This window comes from Cimex lectularius, unplaced genomic scaffold (genome assembly GCF_000648675.2).
Source record: "Cimex lectularius strain Harlan isolate CLEC.00 unplaced genomic scaffold, Clec_2.1 scaffold22, whole genome shotgun sequence".
NCBI lineage: Eukaryota > Metazoa > Arthropoda > Insecta > Hemiptera > Cimicidae > Cimex > Cimex lectularius.
Window position 1 is genome coordinate 1,679,975 of NW_019392657.1, and position 27,987 is coordinate 1,707,961.

At 29.8% G+C, this 27,987-nt stretch overlaps 2 protein-coding genes across 26 annotated transcripts in view; one reads left to right on the forward strand and one right to left on the reverse strand.

Moving 5' to 3' along the window:
* Positions 1-245: 245 nt before the first annotated feature.
* LOC106665749 (DNA/RNA-binding protein KIN17) lies at positions 246-3,520 on the forward strand. Its single transcript, XM_014392443.2, has 2 exons — positions 246-466; positions 2,409-3,520. The coding sequence occupies exons 1-2, from the start codon at positions 416-418 to the stop codon at positions 3,498-3,500; spliced, it is 1,143 nt and encodes a 380-aa protein (XP_014247929.1). The 5' UTR covers positions 246-415; the 3' UTR covers positions 3,501-3,520.
* A 143-nt stretch (positions 3,521-3,663) lies between these two features.
* Positions 3,664-27,987, reverse strand: part of LOC106662128 (glucose transporter type 1) — a 115,993-nt gene continuing 91,669 nt past the window's right edge. For 3 of the 25 annotated variants that reach the window (XM_024224758.1, XM_024224757.1, XM_024224759.1), the window contains exons 4-17: positions 24,071-24,374; positions 21,831-21,926; positions 21,596-21,756; positions 21,274-21,398; positions 21,031-21,201; positions 19,210-19,317; positions 18,960-19,147; positions 18,681-18,893; positions 17,389-17,613; positions 16,560-16,699; positions 15,172-15,201; positions 13,776-13,858; positions 11,274-11,354; positions 9,121-9,418 (exon numbers count right to left, since the gene is read on the reverse strand). In XM_024224758.1, coding sequence (XP_024080526.1) covers positions 9,327-9,418; positions 11,274-11,354; positions 13,776-13,858; positions 15,172-15,201; positions 16,560-16,699; positions 17,389-17,613; positions 18,681-18,893; positions 18,960-19,147; positions 19,210-19,317; positions 21,031-21,201; positions 21,274-21,398; positions 21,596-21,756; positions 21,831-21,926; positions 24,071-24,374 — 2,017 coding nt within the window. In that variant the 3' untranslated portion in view covers positions 9,121-9,326. The other 22 variants (XM_024224776.1, XM_024224775.1, XM_024224764.1 and 19 more) reach the window with 21 other exon arrangements.

The window sequence follows — 27,987 nt, forward strand, 5'->3', positions numbered from 1 at the left end:
TTTGCTAGTCTTTGTATGCTGCTTAACGTTTGAGTAGATACTTTTTTTTGAGCATTGGTCCACCAGATTAATAATCAATAGGCTGCTCCGCAAATAACTTTTAAACTTAACTTACATTTTTACTGGAAAATATACATTATTATTCTTTATACTTACACAGTTTTTCTGGTGTACACATTTCTTTTGAAAAAGTGACCAACGCTCATGTGGTTTAAAATCAAAAAGGCTTGCCGGTTGGGAAAACGTGAGGGGACGTCATTGAAAATGGTCATTGAGGCGGATTGTGCCTGAAGCGGTCATTGAGTCACTACTCAGTACTCACTACTCCTCAGCCTCACCAACACTTTGTTGTGGTTGGGAGGTTCTTCTGTTTTCAATTTCATTTGGATTTTGGAGTTTTTGATCGAGGGCTGAGATGGGCAAACACGAACCAGGGACGCCAAAATACATCGCCAATAAGATAAAGGTGACTTTAAATTTATTAAACTGTTTTAGTTATTGGTAAATGTTTGATTTCGATTCAGATGGACTGTGGATGTTTTGTCCTCTGGAAACCCCTGTACAAACGATTCTACTGGTCTGTTGGTGATTGACGATAACTGAAAACTTAAATATTCATTAAAAAATATATATTTCTATCCAAGGATATAATGAAAAAATTCGATATATTTAAGTTGAATGTGTTAAAGTCTGAATAATAGTTATTAGTTGTGGCTAGGTGTTTCTTTGTTCTTTCTACGTTTGCCAGCCTTATCTTAAGGTATCACGCAAGATATTCACTACCTAGCAGTCATACTTCTCGCCCTCCTGCTGGATCTTAGCGATTTTAGGATCCAGTTGGGATACTGTGGGAGGGTGAGGTAATAATGCTTTCATTTAGATTTCCTGTTATTACATTTTACTCTTTTTTAAGACCAATTTTTGTTGTTGCATAATTACTTGGGTTAACCGCGCTGTGGCTGCGTAGTTTACTCATGAGGGGACAGCTTTCTTCAAGGCACCCATGAAGTCCTCACCGACTTCGTACAGCTGTGTAACACGCAGGTCATCATATTTGGCGCACCCAAAGTTTACATGTGCTGCCATTTCACACTCTACATTTGCGAGTCTTTAAGTCTGAAAAAATGGAGCCTGTCCGCAGTCACCATGCCCGGTTAAGATTCGGGACGTGAAGTTTTCCATTTTCACCCGTTTCTTGATGGAACAAACTTCTTAGATATGGCTATACATAATATATTCTCAATATCAAATGCCTAATTTAGCAATTGCTTTTAAACATTAAACATTTCTCATACATTGTATGTCTTGCCTGCTTTTAAGTTCACAGAGCTCGACCTCGTGCTGTTAACTTTGAGTTGTGTCAATCTTGTGATTTTTTCCGCTCTGCCAACAGATGCTTTTGTATTAACATAACTAAACCCACATCACGCCAGACCGCATCTCATGATTTCTAAATAGTCATTACATTTAACTTTTTTTTTATTTATTTTTTATTTTATTTTTTTTTATTGGCCTTATGATCTTGCATATTAGCCATGGTACGAATTCTTGTGTGTACAAATTGGGGGTTATCGGGAAAAAAGGGCCAGAGGCGACGGTGGGAATCGAACCCACGACCGTGGCGTGAGAGTCTCTCATGCTAACCACTCGGCTATCGCGGTCCCCTACATTTAATTTAATTTCATATAATTCTAATATATAAATATAATATATNGACATTCATACAAATGAGTAATCCTGTAAACGTAAACAGAATATTTTATATAGATTTTTTTTAATGAAAACTTAAAATCCTGCATTATTTTCCGGACAACCCGATAAATATCAACTTAACACATCAAAGGAGGCCAATGTGCGCCAACAATGTGTGAGTCGTGTCTATACCCTAGGCCAACAGTAGTCGTCCATTGTTTGTCGCTTCCAACCAGGAAATAACATGTAAATAGCAATTATTCATCCAAGCCAAAGATGCAGCAGCGATTTACTTGACCTCGGTATCCATCACGACACAGGAAAAGTAAGCAACTAGGCCATTGCTGGCCTAGTCTTGGGCCAAAGGTTGATTCATGTATTGGTCCAGTGTGTGGAGCCAAGCCCTTGGTCAACTTGGTGGCCAGTGCATTGGCCTATCATGGCCCATAGTGTAGAGAGTCTATTGGAATAACATGAAAAATTATTAATATAACATAGTTATTTAACAAAATATCCACTGTTCATCTAGATATCATTTTCTTGTAGAAAGTTGGTATCACCATTTCATAATTTTTCACATACACCTATACTGTCTGCTCATTTAAAATATTTACATATTTTTGTAAAAGTAAAAAATGTATGTATGAAGTTATATCTAGTTTTAGAATATTTTGTCAATTGTTCATTAATCTATTTTATTTGTATTTGTTTAATAGGCCAAAGGACTTCAAAAATTACGATGGTACTGCCAAATGTGTCAGAAGCAGTGCAGGGATGAAAATGGGTTCAAATGTCACATAACTTCTGAATCGCATCAGAGGCAGCTCCTTTTATTTGCCGACAATCAGAACAGATATTTAGGCCAGTTCAGCAAAGAGTTTGCTGATGGTTATTTAGATCTACTTAAGCGACGGTTTGGGACGAAGAGGGTACATGCGAATAGAGTCTACCAGGAGTATATTTCAGATCGACACCACCTTCACATGAATTCAACCAGATGGGTGACTCTCACCGGTTTTGTCAAATGGCTCGGCAGGGAAGGCAAGTGTATCGTCGACGAGACGGAAAAAGGATGGTTCGTCACCTACATCGACAGAGACCCAGAAACTATCCGGATGCAAGAAGCTATTGCTCGGAAGGAAAAAATGGACAAGGACGATAATGAGAGAATGATGGAGTTTCTTGAAAAGCAAATCGAACGGGGTAAACAGGCATGCAAAAGTGCAGAGGAGCATGTGCCGACTGATCTTGTAAGGAACAGCGATGAAAAAATCACTCTTGAGCTACCTGTATTTAAAAAACCCGAACCCGTCGATCTTAAGTCGTCTGCCCTAGCAAAACTGAAAGTGCAAAAAAAAGAAAAGGAATTCAATAAGAAAGAAGAAAAGAGAAAAAGTGCATTAGATGAAATAATGGAAGAAGAGGAAAGGCGGAGGAGTAAAGTACGCAAGAGAGATTACTGGCTTGAAACAGACATTGTTGTCAAAGTGGTCACAAAGTCGCTTGGAGAGAAGTATGAGAATAAAAAGGGAGTCGTGGAAGAAGTCATCGACAAATATGTTGGGGTCGTTCGCATGTTTGATACTGGAGCCAAGCTAAAACTTGACCAAGCTCACTTGGAAACCGTCATACCAGCGATTGGGAGGAAAGTCAAAATACTCAATGGAGCCTACCGTGGTGTTAAAGCAGAACTGTTAGAAATTTTCTCAGACAGGTATTGCGTGGACGTTAAAATTGCATCTGGTCCTTTGAACGGAAAAATAGTAAAGGGGTTACCTTATGAAGAAATAAGTAAACTGAATACATAATTAACTTATGCTCTATTATTTCACTTTTGTTTTGTAAATGTTTGTACTGTACATAGATATAAATATTGTAAAATTAAATTTTATTGAATTTATTTATTTTTATCATCCTTTTTATAATGCTGTTAAAGATCTTAGCAAAAAATAAATAAATAAAAACAATTTGAAAGAAATTTTTAATAATAATGTAAAAATATTTTAAGATTATGTAAATACGTAAAAAGATAAGGTTAATGTTTCCCAGAAGATAGATCTGAAACATCTCTCCAGCCAAGGGAATCTGCAAGATCTGAAACATTTTTTTTTCCTTTTGGAAGTCTCAAATAAAAGCAGTTCTTATCACCAACAAAGAGACCGAAATTTGCAGTACTGTGCTGCTTTTTTTAATGTGGCTTTTTTTATGGGTATCAGTTCTATAGAAAAAAATTCAAAAAAAGCCACATTTAAAAAAGCAGCACAGCACTGCAAATTTCGGTCTCAATTTGCAGTGCTGTGCTGCTTTTTATAGTGTGGCTTTTTTGAATTTTTTTCTATAGAACAGATACAATGAAAAGCTGAAAAATTTGCTATGAGCTTGAGCTTTACAAAATGCAAACAACCAATTTTCGTAATGTGTATTATAAGTTTGGCTTATTATACACACACACACACACATAAACACGTATGCATACATAATTATATACAACCACACATATTTATAGCTAGTATCTACTGCATTAATTTTTGGTACATATTTGTCCTTTTTAATTTAAAATTTTTTATTGCTTGAATAAACTACAAATGGTTTTTCCAATTGAGTTAAGAGTATTTTTTCTAGCCTCAGTTTTTCTTGAATACCATCCAGTGACTCCTGGGTTGTCTATAAAATAACTTTTACAACTTAGATCACCATGGTATCAACATGTTCTGTTTTGTAGCTTTGTCATCCTGGTCAGCCTATTCTGAATGATTTTGTCTGTTAATTCTGTTTCGGCATTTCTTCAACCATCTTCAGGTGTTTTGTTCTTAGCGTTTTGCTATAATTTTGTTGAGGCAGCAATTGTTTAACACAGCCAATCAATCAAAATGACAAAGCGGAAAAAGTGTAAGAATCATGGATACTAGAAAAAAAGAAAATGTTTGAAATGAAAAAAGGAAAAACACTTGCACTTTCCACTCAGTTCTGCTTGAAGAAAACATACTTTTTTGAAATATTTTTTTTTCATTTTTTCAATAGATCTGCTATGAGCTTTATGAAATGCCAACAACCAATTTTCCCAATACTTATTATCAGTTTGGCATATTAAACACACACTCAAACATGTATGCATACATAATTATATTCAACCACACATATTTTTAACTGGCATATACTGCGTTAATTTTTGAACATATATGTCCTTTTTGATTTAAATTTTTTTATTTGTACACTACGAATGGTTTTTCTATTCGATTTAAGAGTATTTTTTCTAAATACCATCTAGTGACTCATATGTTCTCTTTAAAATATAAATACATAAAACTTTTATATCTTAAATCACTATGGTCTCGACCTTTTCGACTTTGTAGCTTTGTCATTCTGGTCAGCTATTCTGACTGATTTTTTCTTTCAGTCCTGTTTCGACATTTCACCATCTTCAGTGGTTCTGTTATAATTCTGTCGAAGCAACAATTGTTTAACGTAGCCAATCAATCAAAAGGCCAATTAATTAAAGTGGAAAAAAGTCAGTGTCAGAATCATGGACACTAGAAACAAACTGAAACAAAAAAAATTGCAAATTCCACTGGCTTCTGCTTGACGAAAACACATTGATATGTAAAATTATCCTAATCCTAACCAACCTTTAAAATAAATAAATTAGAAAACTTGTCAAGTCTGATTTGAGCCTTTGCTTATTAGCAGCAGGGTGTTGAAGTGGCAGTATGCCTGTTGAGAACCTAAGTAAATCATAGGCAGTCACCACAAAAGGGTTCTATTTTTGCTCAAGAAAAACTGCGAGAATAGGCTGATCACAGTGATTGGAGATTTCAACTTCATCACCACATAGACCTTGCTATAATACTTCACAATTTTGCTATCTTAAAAAAATTGGACTCAATTAAAATAATAAATAAAAGGTTTAACAGCCCAACGAAAAAATTGTAATAGTTGTCATTTTATAAAATTATAAACAGGAAGACCATAACATGGGATAAAAAAATATTTTGGAATGAAAGTACATAGCCAAAATAAAGAGATAGAATAATTTTATTGCATTTCTTGAAACATTCTATACAATCAAGACCAAAACCAGTCAAGATTACATATTTTAATTGCTATTAATTGTATAATACTTAAAGAATGAATATTGTGCAATTTGAAATAGTAAAACAAAAGTACATATCAAATTAAAATCGAAAGAAGAAAAAATTGTATAATTATTTTTTGCAAACCGTTCTTTGTTGGTGTTGCATCAATAATTTCCTTTAACACAATATTTTTTTTTTAATTTTGTTTAAACCTCTATTTTATAATTTGAAAATGATTATTTGTATTTGAAGTTATTGATAACAACTGTCTAAAATATAAAAAAATTTAGAATCAATTGTTATTTTCTACAGACAGTTATTAACAACATGCCAAATACACATTTTATAGTTTAAAATGAAACTTACTTTTTTAATTTTTTTAAAAATTAATTACATTTGTTAGAGGAACGCTTTCAGTACTCCTCAAATTTTTAGAGATATATCTACGCCTTTTGACTAGATAATTGTTATATTATAATCTTCACTAAATACCATACATACATTATCAGGTTAAAAATATCCAACTTATAAAAGTAACATATAATGTTTGTTTTAAAAGAAATATACATTAGTAACAATATTTACATTTAGAATAACATTTCACTTCGGACAAGCGTCCTATCGGACAGGCGCGTCAAGCCTGATCCATTTTAATGAAGTCACCTCGGAGCGAAAGAGGCCTACATTCCATAAATCACAATTGACTAGACATTTTTACATTTTATTCATTTTTTCATATAGTGTTATTGATGAGCCCTGATAGTCTATAATAGGCCTAATTGCTAATATTCAATCGGCAAGTTTTTTTTGAATTGTATGTCTAATTACTAATCATTTGCATTGTTTTTATTAACTAAGAAATTTATTACATTTGATGTGTGATAATGGTTGCCTCACTCCAATTTATTATAAATGTAGTATTTTTGTTTACATTATAATAATAATTTTTTAATACATGTTAAAGATATCACAGAGAGAAAGAATAAAGGACCTTTCCTTGAAATTTCATTTGCAAAATTACTACTCAGAGTAAACGTGAAACAAACAATACTATTGAAATAACAAACAAACAAATAATAATTTTGTGTAAAATTAAAAAAAAAAGAAAACAAAAAATGATCAAAAATGAAAATAAAACTGAAATTATTTGACAAAACATAGTTTAAGCCTTTCCCAAAATCTGCATATTTGAGTGATCCAACAATGAGAAGATCAACATATTATTATCATTAATTATTAATTATTCATAAAGAAAAAACCCAGTAAAATATTAACAAAACTATTGAAATATTGACTTTATGTAAAATGAATATGAAAAGAAACTATTTCAATTGTAATCAGCACAACGAAGAAGATTAAATTTACAAATTTAAAAACTTTTTTCTTTATTCAACAATATAATAATTTATTAGCTGATCTTCTCATTTATTTTGTACAGGAACAACTTTATATCAAAATCGAAATAAACACCATTAGCCTTTAAATTAGTAATTGTGATACAATTGCATACATACTTTATGGTATCTTAGTAAATAATGAATGATTTTTTTTTTAATAACGATTTAGAATGTAATTAATTTGGATCTGAAATAAATACAAAATTATTTTGTATCTACATTTTGAGCATTGAGACCTATTTACAAAAAGTGTCATATATATATATTTATATATATTTTTTAAATAAATTTGTTGTATAATTTATGTTTTTAATTAGTTTCAAATTGCAACCTGTCTAAATGTTGAATGTTTGGCTTTCTGTAATTATATTTCTATTGACTAATAATAATCTCACCAAGAATTTAATTTTTTTAAATCGATTTTAATGTTATATACATCTCATAAGAGATAATTTTCAATTAGTTGCCTGCAGTTTGTGGAAATTATTAGTTAATTTCAAAATAAAATAGATTATAACTTAACTTATAAGAAAATAATTAAATAAATTGATGAATGATTCATCAGTATTTTGAAATACTTGTGTAATTTATAAATAAGGTAGATATTTCAGATGCAAAATTTTATTCACGTTACTGATGATTAGGTAAAAATGAAACGTATTATTTCAATAAAGCAATGTAATAATAATATTTTCTTAAAAAAAAAAAAAACAAAAAAAAATTTACTCTAGGATGTTACAATAAATTAAAAATCGGGTGGACCCAATTTACCTTAGAAAAAAGCTTCGGACAATAAGTAATAAACAACATTACAATAATTTGATAATTATATGTTACAATAAAAAATAACGACTATAGAAGCATTTTGTGGCACTCTATTGGCACAATCATACATGCATCAAAATACATAAATTCAATTATATTAATTTTTGATTCACATAAAACTCATTGAAGTTTAAATTTTCAAAACAAAATTATTCAACACAATCAACTAAGCAGGCAACAAAAGGTATTTATAAACGCACGTACTTTTTATATTTATACTCGTAATAATCATTATACCATATTTTCAAATGCACGATTAATAAGAATTAATATCACATTTCACATTACCCACATAAAATTGTTTATTAACATCGCTGCAGGCAACTTTGACTTGGTGCATTCTTAATCAATTTGCCGAATATAATACATTATATTGACGGTTACAATTATAAATGCTAAAAAGGTAACTTTTTATAATTACAAGATATACATAAAACTGATATCTTGCATATTCTCTAATAGATTTTTTTCAAAATAATTCCAAAGCCTAGTGAAAGTATATAAATACCATTTGTATCTATTTATTTAATTTCACAAGATGGCTTTTTTGTTAATTTAAAAGAAAACAACTACATACATGGAATAAAATAACCGGAAATGAAAGAAAATCAAAATTAACCATCAAAGTAAATAATACAAATCCAAATTAATGAAAACAAACATATTTAACAATAACATATCTACAAGGAAGAGTCATAAAGTATGAAAATGTCTAAATGTTGTTTGGCAGCTGGATTAGTGAGCAAACGGTGTTAACTAATATGTGGGCGAGACATGCTGATCTTTTGAGAAGTTCCATCGAGGTCTCGGATACCCCTCACCCTCTCCTTGACTGCAACATCATCTACTTGGCAGTGTCTTTTCATCTACTCACACTACTAATAGTACAATTTTTTTTTTAAATAAGTCTTTTATAAATTAATTTTTATTCATTTATTTACACCCTAATCACACAAGATGTACACATGTCCAGTATAACGCACGAGTGTTCCCGTACATATATTTTGTTAATTAAAAAAAAAAAGAAAAAGAAATAAATAAAAGAAAATAATCGTATTTTGAAATGTGAATATATATACACATATCTGTGAATATATGTATATATATTTTTTTTTTGCAGAGTGAGCAATTTACAGATAGTTGTTTTATTAATTTTTTAAAAATTTTTGTTAGAGATGTTGGCCCTAGTTGCAATTAAACAACAAAACAGCGTACACATGGGAGAGGCGTCGAATACGATGAAAGAAGGATGCAGAAATGTGATCTCTTTGTTGTTTGCCTGTCGGCATAATGTGTTCATTCTGGGGTTGTAGATGTTACGAAGGAGACGGCTCCATTGTCAGACACCGTTGTTCGGGTGGCGTGGCGGAGGTAGTGGGGGAGGGGGCCTTACGGGTTGACCCAGATCTTGAGAAAAATGCTCGGAAGCAACTGTAACACACATTTCCTTAGGTCAGCCAGACACCTGTACCACTTCACACACATCTAAATGCCCCCTTCTCTTCCACCAATCCTCAAAATACATATATAACTGTACAGCATGCTTTCAGCATTGGTTTTTTTTCCAATATCATATTTATTATTCGGTTATTGTGGAGTAAAATATAAAAATATAAAAGACAATAGCATTTAAGTAAGAATAATCACCCTCTCTCTCATTCTCTCTCTTTTTCTCTGTTTTCTCTGAGATATATGTGTACGTATATGTATAACGAAATTTTTGAGAGAAAAAAAAAACAGGATGCAATGAAATATAAAAATATTAGACTTTTTGCCTTTTTTATTTCTTAAGGAGGAACGGGATTTAAAGGATTTAGAACTAGGTCTGGAGTAAAAAAATAGGTTTGTCATTTAGCTAATTGCTTTAAAACATTATGTAAAGTAAAAAAAAAGAAGAAAAATGATCATTATTATTAACTTGAACATTTGACTAATTTGACCAAAAGAACCTAGTTCTAATCTGAAAATGATTAATATTCAAGTGTACATAATGTATAAAGGTTCTACCTATACATTTTAAATTGTTCTAATGTTTTATACATTTATTAGTTTATTTTTTATTTGTTAATTTTTTACCATTAGGGGATTTGCTCATTTTGACTTTTCATGCCAAATGGAAATTTATCTATTAAAAAATAAAATAAATTACAGTACATTTAATTTGTAAGAGTTGATAGATAATTTGATATCTACTATCAAATAAGGATTTATTTAATGTAATTTTCTTTCATTAACACTAATTATTTAATTTTATGACAAAACCAGACAAAAGTGTAGTGATATGGAAATATTATTTAATATTTATTAAATTCACTAGTTTCGTGGTCCGTTTGACCAATTAATATCTTACAATTAATTAAGGTTTTCAGTTGAGATAAAAAAGTCAATTGCACGAGTGGGATTTGAACCCACGATCTTCGGCTTGATACACCGCTGCTCTACCACTTGAGCTATCATGACCACGATAGGAGCAAAAAGGAGAGAAAATTCAAAAGGTGTGGTTGAGATGGGAGGTTGATGTCCGAGTGGATCGAGGTCATGAAAGCTCAAGTGGTAGAGCAGCGGCGTATCAAGCCGAAGATTGTGAGTTCGAATCCCGCTTGTGCCATTGACTTTTTTATTTCAACTGAAAACCTTAATTAATTATTTAGTATATTAAGTAAATACAACAGTGGGTTTGTAAAATCGAAAAGGGAAAGAAACATTACTGGATTTTTGACTAAATGTAGTGATTATGAAAAGAATGGAAAAAAAAGTGAAAATATAAAGAACAGAAGAATGACAAACCAAACTTCAATGCAGTAACATAAAAGTTTGGTAACATTTTTAAATTATAAAAATAACATGTAGGCAGAACCATTTATCGTACAAATTGAAAAAAAAAAAATTCTGAAGAACATTTTGATATATTAATTATGAACCCAAAATGAATTTCAGGTTGTTTAAATATCATTTGAACACAGTATTTTGAAGATTGGTGTTGAAATGTTACAAGTTCTATGAGGGAATAAATATGAGATTACAATGTAAATCTAGTGCTATTTGTAGAAATTGAAATTAAAAATTTCAGGTTTATTAAGATTTATTCCATCTGTTTTGTATGGAATTAGTCAAGAGAGCTTGAACATGTATATATTAAAATAAATTTAAAAAATGTGAATATACCATGCAAAATATACGTAAGCGTTTTATTTTTTAAATATTTCAATGTGAGAGAAGCTGTGGTTTTATGAACATAGTTATATTTATTTATGGTGCTCTGTTGCTCTGTTTCTATAGAGCATACCTGGCACAGAAATGTAGGATGAATGTCGTCTGAGATTGTATTTACTTGATAGGAACATCTTTCTCTCACACGGGCACAGCACTGTTTCACATAAACATCTCTTTTAATATAAAGGAAAAAAAATACTAAAGGAGTGAGAGAAATGTTGAAAATAATGCAAGTTTATGTAAAAGTGCCTATAATTTGAAAAAAAAAAAAAAAAAGATGATAGTGATTGCAATTTTTTTCATGCCAGTGTGATTTATTATTTACATCAAACTGGAAAAAAATTATCTTGTTCACATTTTCTAGTTAGTTTTTTCTTTTGAATGTCTTTGTCAATAATTTCCCCGTTTGCAACTTTGTTTATTTATATATACTTTATTTCAAGGCTAAATAAAAAGAACTAAAAGGAATGACTGTAATCATTAAATGGTTAGTGTTTATTATTATCAGATCCAAGATTTTCCTTAGATTGTTAAGCATGCAACCATGGCAAAGCTTCACTAATTCCATGCAGTTTTTGTATTACCCCACTGTGCAAAAACCTTTGTTTTTGTTTATTTTATGACTTGTTAAAAAGAAAAGAGACATTACAAACCTTTTTCATCAATACATACACATTAAAAAAATAACTGAATAAAAAAATAAATAAAAAAATAAACTTTTTGATATTCTAATGGAAATGGGATAAGGAATTTGCCAAACTAAACATAGAAGAGGTCTGAACACTAGAAAGAAAAAGTTTTCACGGATAACAAAAGTCACTCAGGCAATGTTGTGAATTACAAACAAACAGTAATACAACAAAAATTACAGGACTGGAAATATATTACAACAATGGTATGAGCAGAAATGATTAGGTGTTGTTATTAGTTGTCAATATACAATAACACAATGGATCTAGTTTTAACTGATGAATACATAAGGCATAACATGCATTCTTTTTGATCTCCAAAATTTTTTTTTTTTAATGGAGAAATTAATAAAGACACCAAAATATTTTCACGAGTAAAACATGCAAAACAAATGTATTTTGTTCAGTAATGATTATGTAAATCTGATTTTACCATGTTTGAGGGGTTTTGGCTTTTTTTTTCTTATTAGATATTTTTATGCGAAGTATTACAAATCTATACTTATAATATTACTTCATTTGTCTTTTTTTTCACTAAGTTGCACGTTTTGGATTATTTATCAAAAATTTCTATTTATCTGTGGTGAATTGTATTAGTACATTTGAGGTTAATGATTTTTGTTGTTCATTACGTATTTTTTACGCAATTAAAAATAATTAGAACAACAAAATTAATTTTTAATTAACAAAATCACAAGTTCATGCACTACACTCATGAAAACATTTTCTATTGTTGCCTCGTGGTTTGAATGCTTGTAAAAAAAAAATCAAACAAATATTAATATTTATCTCTTCCTGAGGAATCAACTAATTTTAGACAAACAATCCTGTAACATGTTATCAAACACTAAGCATAAACTAAAAAATAGGTCAATAGAGGAAAGAGGACAGAAACACTAGTTCTTGGTTACTCCACATCTGGTACATTAACTTAAATTGGTAAAAAAGATTCCAGTTTAATTATTTGAGATATTGCATACAACATCGCAGTCAAATTAGTTAACATATTGGGTTGAGATGAATTAATAATAATAAAAAAAAACAAAAAAACAAAAAAACTGTCTGAATTCAAACAAAAATGCATTGTACATGTGACAGGTAGAAATTTCCCAGCTATTGAGTATACATTGTATTATTTCAGCAAAATTGAAGAATTAGAAACAACAGTATATTTACTGACAAGTATTACACAAGCAGCGTTCTCAATTGATCTTGGCCTATTCAATTCACTTTATTTTAATTTTATTATATATATATTTTTAAATAGATGACTAACAGTATAAATAATTTAACATGCTCAATGGATTACAGTGAATTGGACCTGGACCAAGTGTCAACAACTTTTCACGTGCATTTTCCCCATTTTTTTTTTTTTTTTGTACAAGTGTAATACTTACACATGGCCAGTAATGTTTTAAACATTTACATTACATAACACAAACCCCTCATTAAAAGATAAAATCAGGGAAATAAAATTTTGTCTGTTTCTTTTTGGCTGTAAAAACATTGTTGAAATGTTTTAAACATATAAGTTATGCTATTTTCATAACATATATATGTTATAGTATGAAATAAAGCATTATTTACATGAATGGCGGGACAAACAAGCAAAATTTTATTTACTGTGTATCTCTATGTAAAGAATAAGTTCAACAATCTAGTCAAAATGATTGTCACCCATGTCATAGACGAAAGTTACATTCCAAATAAATTACACAAAAAAAAATTATCAACTACTTCAAAAAATTAAAGAAAAGAACTAAATAAACGGAAAACAAAAAAACGATACAAATAGATTGATGTATATTTATAGAACAAATCACACATATTTAAAACACTGGGCGTCAATGTATAAAATAAATGGAACTTTGTCATTAAATGCTTACATGATTGAGGGAGAGGGTTGACCGTTGAGCGCTCTGTTGTCGCTAATCGTTGCTCTAATGAATTCACACAGTTAAGCGTGCTCCTGCAAACAGAGGTAGCACACCTTCCTTTCTATATAATATTTATAACAATACCCTTTATTAATTTTTTTTAAATTTTAATTTTTTAAATTAGTATCTCTTACTCTCTCTTTCTCTCGCTTTCTCTCTCTCTTTCTCTCAATTTAACAGTTTTTTTTCTACAATATTCAAAAATATTAGAGAGATAAAAAAAGAAGAATAATTTTGATAAGAAATCATATTACACAAAGGGTTTACATAATTAAATATGATTAATATATTTTTTTTTTTAAAGGCAGGCACTTTTCTATTATTGCAGTCTGTTTGTATATCATATACAGTTATACTTCAATTTTATATTACAACAGATCATAAAATAGGAAAAATAAATGAAGATACAACATTTACAATATGAATAATTATTAACAAAATCCATTCTCCTCTCAAAAATGTTTTTTTTTTTAAATTAATGAGCAATATCTTAAATACAATTCTCTTGTTCTGCCCACACATAAAAAAAAGAGAAGTTTTAAATAACACATTCTATATTTAAACATATATGTATGCATATATGTATATTTTTCAAATATCTTAGTACAGTGTATGATACAAGTGGTAGAAAGTGCATATTATGGATAATGAACAGTTCTGAAGTTCGATTAATTTTGGTGAGGACTGAGAAGGCCATATCCACAGGGTTGTCGTTATGTTGGAACTCTGAAATGTGAGATGATCAAAAGACTGAGTGAGTGGGAAACACTCAGCTGCCAAGAGTCTGTCTTGGATGCCCCGGCCAGCCTATCCCATGCATACGTTATACTTTTTTTGTATTTACTCAATTGTTTTCAACTTTTATATTGTTCATTTATTAATAATACTCATTCTTAAAATAAAATAAATAAATAATAAAATAAAATAGAAAAACTAATGTTTTTGATTAGCAACCCAACACCCAAAATTTGAAAAATCAATTTCTTAAAACTATAAATCAAAATAAAACAAACAAAAAGAAACAACCAAGTAAACTCTCACTCCGCTCATTATTTTTTCTACTGTTTTGTTTTTATATTATGCTAAAAGGCGTGTTTTAGCACATCGTGCTCATATCGAATTTACATGTGTAATACACATAAGTGTATGTGCTTTTTAATTACTTTATTATTATTTTCAACAAAATTATCAATGAATAGAATCGACTAGAAAATCAAATATACATGCTATTAAATTATAAACTGTACTTTTATTAGAATTTAAAAAAATATAAAAAACATTAAATAAACACTAAAAACCAAAAAAATTAAGAGCCATGCATTAAATTCAAAATGCTTCAACTTACCCATAGAGCCTATTGTCTCGCAAACTTCCTCTTTGATGCATAATTATGAACATTAATATAATATTAACAATTATTGTAAACACATAATAATTAAGTTAGACAGAAGTTAATCTGTTAAATTCCTACAATAAATAATTATGTAGTTTTGCACGTGTTTTATATATTATAGTATGTCTTTAAGTTGTCAATAAAATTAACTTTAGTAGTATGTTGGCCAATTTATGGGCCGACAAACATCAAGTGGCTATTGCTGCCTGCGCCTTAAACAAATTTTTTTTTCACATATCTTTGTAACTATCTCAATTGGTCTCTTGTTTTCTTAACTTGCTCAGGTTGTCAAATAAGTATTAAAATAACAAGAAAACACAAACAAATAAAGACTTCATGTTTCCCACCTCCCCCGGAAACATCGCTAACGACAAGGGCTCCCGGCTGAAACAACCAGACAGTGCATAGAGGAACCATCCACAATGCCCAGGTAAAGCAGCCGACAAAGCCCCTGACTCTGCCCCCACGAGATAACTGGAAGTGCACATCTGGCGTCGTGGTTCTGGATATTCTGACAATACGGATCTCCTTTCACCAACCATAACAAGACAATTTTGGTCACATTCACTCCAGAGTAATCGATATTCCTCAGGGCGAGTTTAAACCCTTTATTCATATTAATTACTTTTCCTCTCCGGACGACATACTCAACCCCAGAGTACTCGATATTCCTTGGAGTGAGGAATCAAAAAGAATAAATACATCAAGCCCTGTCAACATCAGTATTATGATTATTGTTTACCAAGACTATGATGTAATTTTTTTTTTTTAACAAAGCTTGTTTCAGCTTACTTGTTTTCTATCTAAGCTCTTCTTAATTAACTAAGAATTATTTCATAGATTAGACAATAATCCAAAATTCTGTCTTTAAAGAGATCTCTTCAATTCATAAATCTTGTTAAAAGTTATGAAGAAAAAATATTTTTAAAATATAGATTAGTTTGATAAAAAATATGACAAAATGCATAAGTGGATGTGTGCAATGAACTTCAGCTAGAGACTAAATAATTTAGATAATACAACTACGTATAATAAAATAAAAAGTGGTAAAATTTCTTTTCTTCTAATTAAAGGTGTTTACACAGAAAAATTATTTACATACATAAAATAATACAATTATGTATAATATATATGGTTAAGTTAGGATGAAAATTTTAGAATTGTAGTGTTTTAATTAAAATAAAATAAACCATATAATTGTTTAACTGTGTAAATACTGTTTTATTTACAAAAAAATTTTACAGAATAATTATTGTTATAAAAAAAAGAAAAAGAAAAAGAAAAAGAAAAAAACAGCAACAACAAAAACATTAACAAGCTAAAACTGTTGTGTGCCTTACCTTCCATTGTTATTCCTAAACAATACCAGAATTTCTTCAAAGGTTTTGTTTTTTGTTTCTGGGACCTTTTTGTACGTGAAGATCCAGAAACCAGCAAGGAGTACAGCAAATGGCAGAAAAGTGTAATTTTCTAAGCATCGCTGAAAAAGGAAAAAATATATTCTTTATTCCGGTGTGACGATTTCAAAAATTTGATATATCTCAGAAAAGGAGAAATGAAGTACAATTCAGTAATAAAGTTAATTGAGAATGGAGGAGAGGGGTTCCCTGATTAATTTAATAGCTTTTTTTAAAAATAATTATACTATGATGAGAAGCAAAAAAAGTGGCCACCTTAATATTTTTAATTATCTCTTTCACAATCCTCCATTGATTATCTTACAGCAATAGTTGGTCTGTTTCAAAGGATTAGAGATAAATAAAACACAGATAAAATATCCCACTTATTTTATCTTTGAATAGTCAAACTTTTTTATTTAAATTTAATTTTTTTTAATAGCTTCTTTCTAACGAGTAGTTTGATTTTTTTAAAAGTTGTACTATTTTTAAGTTTCAAATTTGTTTGGGTTATAGTTTTAAGTTGTACAGATTCAACTAGAATCATAGTGTTTCTGGAAGATGGAAAAAGTCAGGTGTATGCGGCCAGGGTGAAAAACATGGGAGGCCACTTTTTTGCCTCTCAGTGTAGTAATAATTGATTTAAAATGCTGTTACTAGTAAAAATTGGGAAAAACATCTGAAATAAATAATTATTAAGAAATGAAAATAAACACAAATGGTTAAGTGATTAGTTACTTATTAAATAATTATAATAATACAGTGTCTTTACCTGCATCGGTTTAAAACCGATTCCGACAAGGAAGTTCGCCAGCCAATTGACAAGGACCGCAATGGACATTGCAGTAGGCCTTGGCCCCTGGGAGAAGAGCTCCGCAGTAATGAGCCAAGGGATTGAGCCCGGGCCAAGGGCAAAGAACACCACAAACATTAATGTTGATGCGACGGACAAATATGACATCCAGTCTATCATTTCCTGTACATAACCGAAAAACTCCTATCAGGGCGTAGAATTCTGTTCAGCCCCTTCTGACGAGATTGAAAACCAATGATTGACTCAGAAAAAATAAATAAAATAGAAATAAAATAAAATCTGAGCCACCATGGAATTCATTTACGAAAGAAGAGGCTTTATACAATTGAACAGGGAGGGAGATTTAAAAAGCAAAATCATAATAAATAATTGACACAAATCTGCTTTTCATATTGATTCTGGAATGAACATTGAAAAGGCAGAAATGTGTAAAATAAAATAAATGATAATGAACTAAAAAATTAATGAACATAGGAAATATGCAAATTAAAATAACATTGGGCAGTGCATGCACATACGTATGTATATACCTAATATAATTAACCTTATCTTTTGGAAGAAAAGTACATAAATAGATTTTTAAAAAAGTTTTATAGGTATAAATGATATTATTATAAATAGTACCCTAAGGAGATACTAGACTTTTTATTAAAAAAAATGTTTGAGGTAAATTTTTAATAAAGTATCATACTAACTTTAGCAAATTAAGTATTAAATTGTTATAAAATTAACTATATAACAATAATTGATTAGTGATATTTGGTAATATAATTATATATATATTACAATTAATTAAGGTTTTTAGTTGAGATGAAAAAAAGTTAATGGCACGAGCGGGATTCGAATCCACGATCTTCGGCTAGATACGCCGCTGCTCTACCACTTGAGCTATCGTGACCTCGATCCACTCGGACATCAACTTCCTATCTCAACCCCACCTTATGAGTTTTCCCTCCTTTTTGCCATTTTTCAATAATTAATAAATAAATTAAATTCAATAATTTCTTAATTAATTGTAATGTATTAACTGGTCAAGCGGACCACGAAATTAGTGAATTATATATATATTTGATTCAGTTCTACAAAAACTGGTTCAAATCATATCAACTTCACAATTCTCATCTGGGAAAATGTTAATTATAATCTAGCAAAAATCATTTTTATTAATTAAAAAAATTTAATATAAAAAACATTTATTTTCATGGGCGATTTATTTAAAAGATAAAATGTCGATTAAAAAGTATACTCACTTTTATTAGGAATGAGATTGTTATGAATATTGAGAATATAAACATTCCTCCGAGACCATATAAATGAAGAGTCCGTCTACCCATTCTGTCCATCAGTGGGACAGTCGCTAAAGTCATTATAACCATTATGGCACCGATTCCAATGGTCATGTCTTTAGCTATTTCTTCTGAAAGCCCTGAGTTCATAAAAATATCCGTGGAATAATAAAAAACCTAAACAGAAAGGAATCGATTCAAATTAACCGATAAACTGATTTATAATATATTGTAGGAACTCACAGCAATAATCCCTGACAGTTGTTGGGACAACTGCATAACTATGCTGATTATTAGAGGTTGCCTAAGGGTTGGTGAGCAGATCAGCTCAGATATTGAAACTGTATTTTCACTTTGTTGAGCTCTCTGCTCTGCCCTCATCTCTTCAATATCCTCCTCAACTTGGTTTGAAGCTCGCAACCTTCTTAAGGCTGTCGCAAATAACAACTAAAGTAGTTAAACAACCAAAGGCCAAATTTACATTAAATAATACCTTTCCGTGCTTCTTCCTCCCATTGTTTCGTAATGAGCAGGTATCTTGGTGATTCAGGGCAAATTGGAAGAAGGATAAGCTGTATTACAGCAGGGCAAATAGCTAAACCTAAAATGCCAAAAATCGTTAAAGTTTCCAACAATAATATACAGAGTGTACGAAACAATGTCACACTCCATTTTCTCAATATCATGAGTAGATAGGCAAATTTAAAAATTTTAAATCCCAAAAAATCTTACCCAAACTTTTAAAAAATAGTACCCTAAGTTTGCAATGAAATTTTGGTATTACAATGATTCTGACAGATAATTTTTAATTTACGAGAGAATGCGATTAAATTATGAAGTTTTTCTAATGATCACTAGATATTTGTTTTGATAATCATTATGTGGCATATTTTTTTACACAGTTTTTGAATTGGGTAAAAGTAACTACAAATAATTCTTGCCCTGTTTACAGTCAACATTTGGGTTTTATTGTGTGTAGAAGTTATTTTTTCTGTCTGAGAGCTAATTTTTAATGTACGACATAATGCGATTAAATGGTGAAGTTTTTCTAATGATCACTAGCTATTTGTTTTGATAATCATTGTGTGACATATTTTTTTTATCACAGTTTTTGAATTAGTTAAAAGAAATTACAAATAATTCTTGCCCTGTTTACAGCCAACATTTGGGTTTTATTGTGTGTAAAAGTTACTTTTTCTAAAATCTGAGAGCTAATTTTTAATCTATGAGATAATACAATTAAATGGTGAAGTTTTCTAATGACCACTAACTATTTGTTTTGATAATCATTGTGTGGCATATTTTTTTTATCACAGTTTTTGAATTAGTTAAAAGAAATTACAAATAATTCTTGCCCTGTTTACAGCCAACATTTGGGTTTTATTGTGTGTAAAAGTTACTTTTTCTAAAATCTGAGAGCTAATTTTTAATTTACAAGATAATGTGATTAAACGGTGAAGTTTTTCTAATGATCACTAGGTATTTGTTTTGATAATTATTGTGTGCCATATTTTTTTTCAACAGTTTTTGAATTAGGTAAAAGTAACTACAAATAATTCTTGCCCTGTTTTACAGACATTTGGGATTTATTGTGTGCAGAAGTTACTTTTTCTAAAATCTGAGAGCTAATTTTTAATCTATGAGATAATGCAATTAAATGAAGTTTTCTAATCATCACTAGCTATTTATTTTTGATAATCATTGTGTGGCATATTTTTTTCCACTGTTTTTGAATTAGTTAAAGTAACTACAAATAATTCTTGCACTGTTTACAATCTACATTTGGGTTTTGTTGTATGTAGACGTTACTTTTTCTAAAATTGCATTCTGTCTTTTGAAAGATTTTTCTGGCAATGGCACTATTTAGCATTGAAAAGAAAAAAAGTATGACAAGTATGCTGAGTGCTGCAAAATGGGACATGAAACTGCAATTTAAAGATTATAAGAATAGCTCTAATAGAAATTTTGGATGCTTGATATTGAACTAAAATTACTCTTTTTTTATGAGAGAAAATGCTTTATGTAAATCAACGAGGTCTAATGTTTTAAGTGCTGTCCGGCTTGTGGGTTACGACCAACAGATTACTTTTCTTGCAAATGTGGATTTATTAAAGATAGAATATACTTAGGCAGAAGAAAACTCTAGAATGAAATATGAAATCCACCCAACAATGTTTATTTTCATTTCAATTTAAAAAAAATTATATTTTTAGGTTCTATATTCATAAAATTCGAGGTAAAGACTCAATATCACAGAAGAGATCTCATGGAGACTTGGCATTATTTTTCGGACACAATATAACAATATGCTTACCTAATAGAACAGGCCAACCATCGTCTGTTCCTAAAATTTCATCTATACCTAAGATCTGAGATATCAGTAATCCAACTGTCACAGCCAGTTGATTCACAGTCCCTAAACCTCCTCTTAGATTTAATGGAGCTATCTCAGATATGTACATAGGCACAAGGGAAGTGTTTAAACCTATAACAAAACAAAAATATGAATTAAAAAAAGAAGAAAAAATACCAGTTTGAGTTATTTTAATGTACGTACCACAGTTAACACCAATAATGAACCTTCCTAGGAAAAGCATTTCATATGAATTACATGCTTTTGTAAAGGCCATCATAGCCGCTCCACTGATCCCCACAAAATTGTTTATCAGCAGACCCCCTTTCCTAAAATTAAAAAAAGTTATTTAAATTACGACTGTTTAAAAAAATCTAAAGGAATAAACCTCAAACAAATTATTATTATAAATGATCCTCAGTTGTGAACACAGATAAGTTAGCTGGCAAATTTTAGACTAATAGCAACATAAATAAGACAATAGATTAGGAAGATGGAAAAAAAAGCTGATTTCTTATTGAACTACCTTCCGAACTTGTTAGCGACTGCACCACCACTGAATCCTCCAATCATTCCACCTATTGCAAATATCGACACGGCGAAGGAATACATAAGTTTAGCAGAATCTTCTTGCAAATCCTTTTTATTTCTATCCCTGTAGACGTCTCTCATAAATTTTTCAATATTCTGTTATCAAACGTGAAATGTATGAGATGGTGACAAAGACGTATAACATTATTATAATGGAAGAAACTGCTTACGTTTTCTGGAGCATTGATGACACCTGTGTTGTACCCAAATTGGAACATCCCGAGCATAGAAGCCATTATTGTGTAAGACAGAAAGAATGTTAATCCCTGAAAATTACAAAAATAAAAAATGTTTGATTTAAATCCTAATTTGTACTGCAACTGTTTAAGAAAATTACACCATTCATTTTAAAAATGAAAAAAAATCTTCAGAACTACTGGAACCACAATCAATTAAAAAGTATGAAAACATGAATTATATTTTCTAAAGCAATTTAAAATTTAATTTATTGTGGATTGTGATAAGATAGCAGTTAAGGGCTTATATAATTAATCAAAAAACCTATCCATATTATTTAAATACTAGAATGTTTTATTTACTTTGTACACAACACTGTGGTTCATAACTACAAACTCAAGTGTGAGAATAAAAAACATAACAACATACTTATGTACATGTACGGGAGGACATTTTAAAGTAGATTTCTAATCTTGGCTGAAAATAATCATTGTTAAAAGCCGTGCAATTAATACGTGCAAAATTTTTTTAATACTGTTAGTTCAAGTGTTTTTATTATGCACACGTGAATTACATTGCGAGCAACCCATTTGAAAATTGGACACAAGTTCATGCCTTTCATTCATATCTTTGGGATTAGTAAATTGACAAATGAAAACGGAACACATATTTTAAAAATAACAAAAATAGGAAAAAAAAACTAAAGAAACTTTATTTTACCTTTAGCCTTGTTTATGAAAACAAATACATCAAAATAACCTTGACACTGAAAAATAAACAAAACAAAAAGCTAAAATCAAATACACTTTTTTTATCTAACAATTTTATGTTTGTATATTGAAAAAATAAATAAATAAAAAATGAAACAACATAGAAATTCCCAATTTATATTTTTAAATCATGCTCAGGAAACAAGAAATGCTTCATGCGAAAATGTAAATAATAAATATTGTTTTATGGTTTCCTATTGTTCTTGTAAATAGAAGAAAGAAAAAAAGTAAATAAATAAATGGAAATGCTATCAATTTTGATTGAGCACTTTGCCAAAATAAAATCTGTGTTTATACACACATATACATTTATGCTATAAAGCAGTTCAATTGATTGTTGGTAGGTATTAAATGAATGACATAATATAATATGTTCCAACGTATTTAGGTAATAAAAAAATTGTTAACAATTTACTAGCGTGTAATTATTAAATTATTCCTAATAATTTAATGCTTTTATTAAGTTGTTTCATCGAGGTAATATAATCAGATAATGAGAGGTATGGAAATAATGAAGGTGGACTTATTCATGGTCTCCATTTTCTTTTCTCTTTGTTTATCTCTTTTGTCAATTGTATATTCAAAATAATATATATTAAAACTGAAACTTGAATAGCAAGTAATGTCAAATGTGTAATAAATGAATCAAAAGTGTATTACCAACTTTTTTGTCAATGATTTTTTCAAAATTTTTTGTGCTCAGGACATGCCTTTGACACTCATGCTCAAATTTGTCATTTTTCAGAACTTAGTACGTTGTTTGATATACATATGTGTATAAAATTAACATTGTACAAAATAAAAGTGTGAAACAAAAATTAATGTGCTGTGTGTGAATTATTTGACAGAGTGAAATATTTTAAGTTTAAAATACTGGTTCAACAATTAAAAAAAAAAAAAAAATCAAACGTATTTGCAATCAGTCAACTCTTTCTTACAAGTGAAGGGTTTCTGGATTGTGTAAAATACATTGCTTATATTGAGATAATTATTTTAACCGGTGATCATTTCTTTCCTTTTGTTTGTGAACATTTAAGTAGCAAATTATATTCAGCAAAAAATGTATATAAAAATATTGTCTGAGGATTTATCACCTTTTACCTCTTTTCTGTTGTCCTAAGTTGCAATAAAAACAATACCATATTTCAAATTCAAGTTTAAAAATTACGAAGATCTTAAGTTTTATTTTGTATGCATAATAATAATAATTAATAATAAAGATGGCTTAGTTTGAATCTTGTTGCTCAATCAAAATAATAGCTGTTTATATGGATTCATTACAATCAAAAAATAAATGAAAAGTTCACAGAAATTATAGTTGTATAAAATTTAAAGTAGAAAAAAATCACTACTGAAAAATTATTAGAAAATGTTGATCTATTTTTAAGTAAACACAAACTAGAAAAAAAATTGGAAATTGACTAATAAGTTTTAAAAATTTTGATTTTGATTATTAGTAGGACCTGCTCCAGTAGCCTTAGCTTCCGCCTGTGAGTCTGTTCATCTAGTCTATCGACAAATACTTTGAGCTCTTCAATCTGCTCTTTGACCTGCTGGAACGTGTCAACCTCATGCTTTATTGCCACCATGTCCCTCTTCACTTCCGACACCTCAGACTGACACGATTCGACAGATTTTGTCAACTCCTGGAGCTGGGACCTTATCTCACACAATGCCACTGTCGTCTCCAGCTGTCGGTCTGAACGCTGGAGTTCGTCCAACTTGGCGTTCAAGTTGACGCTCATCACTGTCACCTGCTTCTGCAGACTGTTCCATACAAAATAAAACATATTTTTGAACTTCTTTATCATTAAAAAATAACATTACAATTATTTATATTTTCTAAAAAACAAAACAAAACTTCCCTATTGCGCTTAACCAATGAAATTTGTAATTTTGGAAAATAGACTATTTCATAATTTATGTTTGTAATTATAAAAACAGCATTCATATGCAATAAGCTGCTATAGCTCGATACCCCAAAATTGTACTAGGCATCATTGACTCTTAAGGGGCATGCAGTATTTTTCTTCTGGAATTCCATACATAGGGTATGAAGTAAAGCATCATGTATGTGGTCTGTCCAGCAGAATTCTAAACCAGTTTTTCATTATGAATAGTAAGAAAAAAAGACAATATTGCCAAACTTGATTCAAGGTTCAAATAATGGATTACCTGATTTAGTTGATGTAGGGGCAAAAAATTATTTGTCTCATTATTTTGTATAAAACTGTTCAATTGTTATTGAAAATATAAGACAATTACATCTAAAATAGTGTACATAGCAGCAGTCACTAAAAATAGAGCTGAGAGAAAGTATTTTCAAGTTAAATTAAAATTTGCTAGATAAGACATTTAGGTTCGTAAACTTCTTTTTAAAATTGATCACAACATAATAAATATCATCTTAACAATGTGCTTGTGGCAGATTTACCTTGAAACGGGAGAAATCATGATGAGAGACAAACAGTTGATTATTAATGGAACAGGATTCGTACTGATGGTTAATTTGTTTCTGGGTAATGATCAACTAAAAGTGACACTGGAAAATAGATGTGAAGTGGAGTTGCATTAGCTGATGATAAATAATGTGCAATAACTCAACAAGAAAAGAATTGCAAGCATGCGTGAGAGTGGGAAATGAGGCAGGGTTTGGGACAAAGTTTTTTTCTTTTTTTTTTAAAATCCAATGGGCTGTTTCAGTTATTTTGTTATAGTTAATAACCAAAGTCTTGGATATATGGTGAAAAATGATATTTCTAATTATGTATTAAATTATTTAGTTGTATTACATTAGATTCAACAAAATGTAATGAATGTTTTATTATAGCTGAATAAAAGGTGATTTGGGATAATTTTTTGTTTGCAGAACTGAAATTTTTTTAAAAATGGTTTGTCGTGTCAGACATCAACATATATAACAAAGTGTAATCGAAATGGTGGTTTTTTCCCCACATAAAATCATTACAGCAAGGCAGTGCATCAAGATCAAGTTGATCAAGATTAAATATTAATTCAGCATTGTTTATATAGATGGCTAGGTCTAAAATAACCAAAAACTTGCAATAGGCGAAGGTTAAACAACTTAAATAAAGCAAACACGTTTAAATTTTTATAGTTTCAGCCATTTTGACAGCACTGAAATAAAGCTTGTAAAAAATTTTGAAGCAGTGCAATGAAAATTAAACACTATCTAACAGCAAACAACAATAAATGATAGCACAGTAATGAAACTATCAAAAATATGCACAATATAAATATGTATTAGATTTGGATTAAAAAGCTAGAGACTTGTATTTTTTAATGGTGATAGCTATATTTTGTCAGTAAATTTTTTTAAAATAAACTTAAAATAAAAAGAGGAATAATGTCCTTGGGCAATTTAGTTAAAAAAAAAACAAAAAAAAAAAACAGCCCTCCTGCTAATCTATCATTAAAAAACACAAACTAAAAGGCTCAATTTATGTGCTTATTAATACCTCAACCAATTACATATTTGACATTTTTTTAATGTGATTTTTGCTAATTTGACTCATCCTATTTCATGTATGATATATTTTGAATTTCTAAACAGGTACATGCAATGATAATACATTTATCGTGAGACGCTTTTTCTCATGAGTGTGTGGTGTGCAGATCATTGATTAGAAATGAAAAGAGCAGGTATTATTAAATATAAAGGGCAATTCTTTGTTAATAAGCACCTGTAGAGGTGAATTAGATTGTGAGAGAGCACACCTATTGTGACGGTCTGTCCATAAGTTTACCGGGGACGTTGACCAGCCTGTGGCACTTGGTGTTGCATTGAGCTTGGTGCAGCAGTATAAAAAGTGTTGTAGACCATCGGCTTGAAACAAGGACATAAATCGACATAAGTAATCTTAATTCCACGTTTATTTTAAGGCAACAAAATAAATAAATAAATTGGTAAGGAGGCTGTTGTCGCAGGATAATAATGAAAAATGTGTTCAATAGTTTTTAAAACAGATCAACACACATGAAGAATGTAAATGTTGTGTATGGACAAGAAAATAAAATACAACAGGCTTGTCAAACTGTGCCAATGAAAATAAGCTAATCAGAAACTGTACTAGTCTGAAAAAAAAGTAAAATTGTTTAAGTGAAGTGTGTTTTAAATTTGGCATGTAAGCAATATTGTGCTAAATAGTTGCTATATTTAAACATTACATGTTAACGTTATTTTTAACCAATAGTATATTATTCATCAACAAAGTCTTACTTTATGAAGATAAAAAATTAATTTGGTAAAAAAAAAAATTTATGATAAATTGTTGAACGTTTATAATCCATTCGATCAAAACTGATCTTCCCTCTGAAACTAGCTGCTGTTAGTCTGAATCTGAATTCTGAAGACAGTTGAATTTTGACTCCATGCCAACTCCGATGGAAGTTTTCCTGTTCCGTGTCCGTCCATTTATGTATGCTCTTTGAGAAAGGGTGATAATGGAAAGGGGGTTGGTCAGAAGTTAGCTTTCCGTTTTGTTTTCTTAAGGGAAATAGGGTAATGTGTGCATAGCATCTTATTGGAAAAAGTATAGGACCAAAATAACTATGACTCCAGACTAACAACAAGGAAGATGATCTATGATACAATTTAAATAACAATTTTATTGTAAGCTTAAGAATTGAAATTAATTAATAAGGTAAGGCATTCCACGTTATTTTAAAGTTGGGATTTTTTTAAAAATTAATCACAATTTATACTGATACATACACAAAAAATTATTTGGACTAAAAACTGTACTGTATTTAAAAATTGAAATAGGGGAAAGTAATTATTACAAATTTAGTTTTAATGCACACACAAAAAAAAGAGATATTGATGTTCATGATCATTAGGGAGAGGATTTTTATGGGCTTATATATTTTTAAAAGGCAAATATTGACATATTACAACATGCTATGATGTTTTATGACATTTTGAAGCAATTTAAAACATGTTGTTGCATATTTTAGGGCAAATTATTTTTTAAAAACTGTTTCCTCCAATTTATATTTTTTTAAGTACATATTTTACAATGTTACATCTCTTGTACATGTAGAAACATCAGGACCAGAAATGAATTTAAATCTAAATGAAATTTTAAGTTCAATAACATTGGTAGATATGGAACGCTCCTTTAGCAGATACAAATCCATTTTAAGACCTGATCGTCGCTGTTTGAATTTTGAAAAGTTGAAATGTCGTCATTCCCAATAATTTTACAATTAGTTTCAATTTTGTTTTGCTTATTTAAAAATTGTTCTTTTAATTAGACCAACTTTATTTTGTTATTGATTTTTAAATATTTTTCATTTTATATTACACATTTTACCAAACAATAAATACATATTTTGTCAAATATAAAGACATATTTAT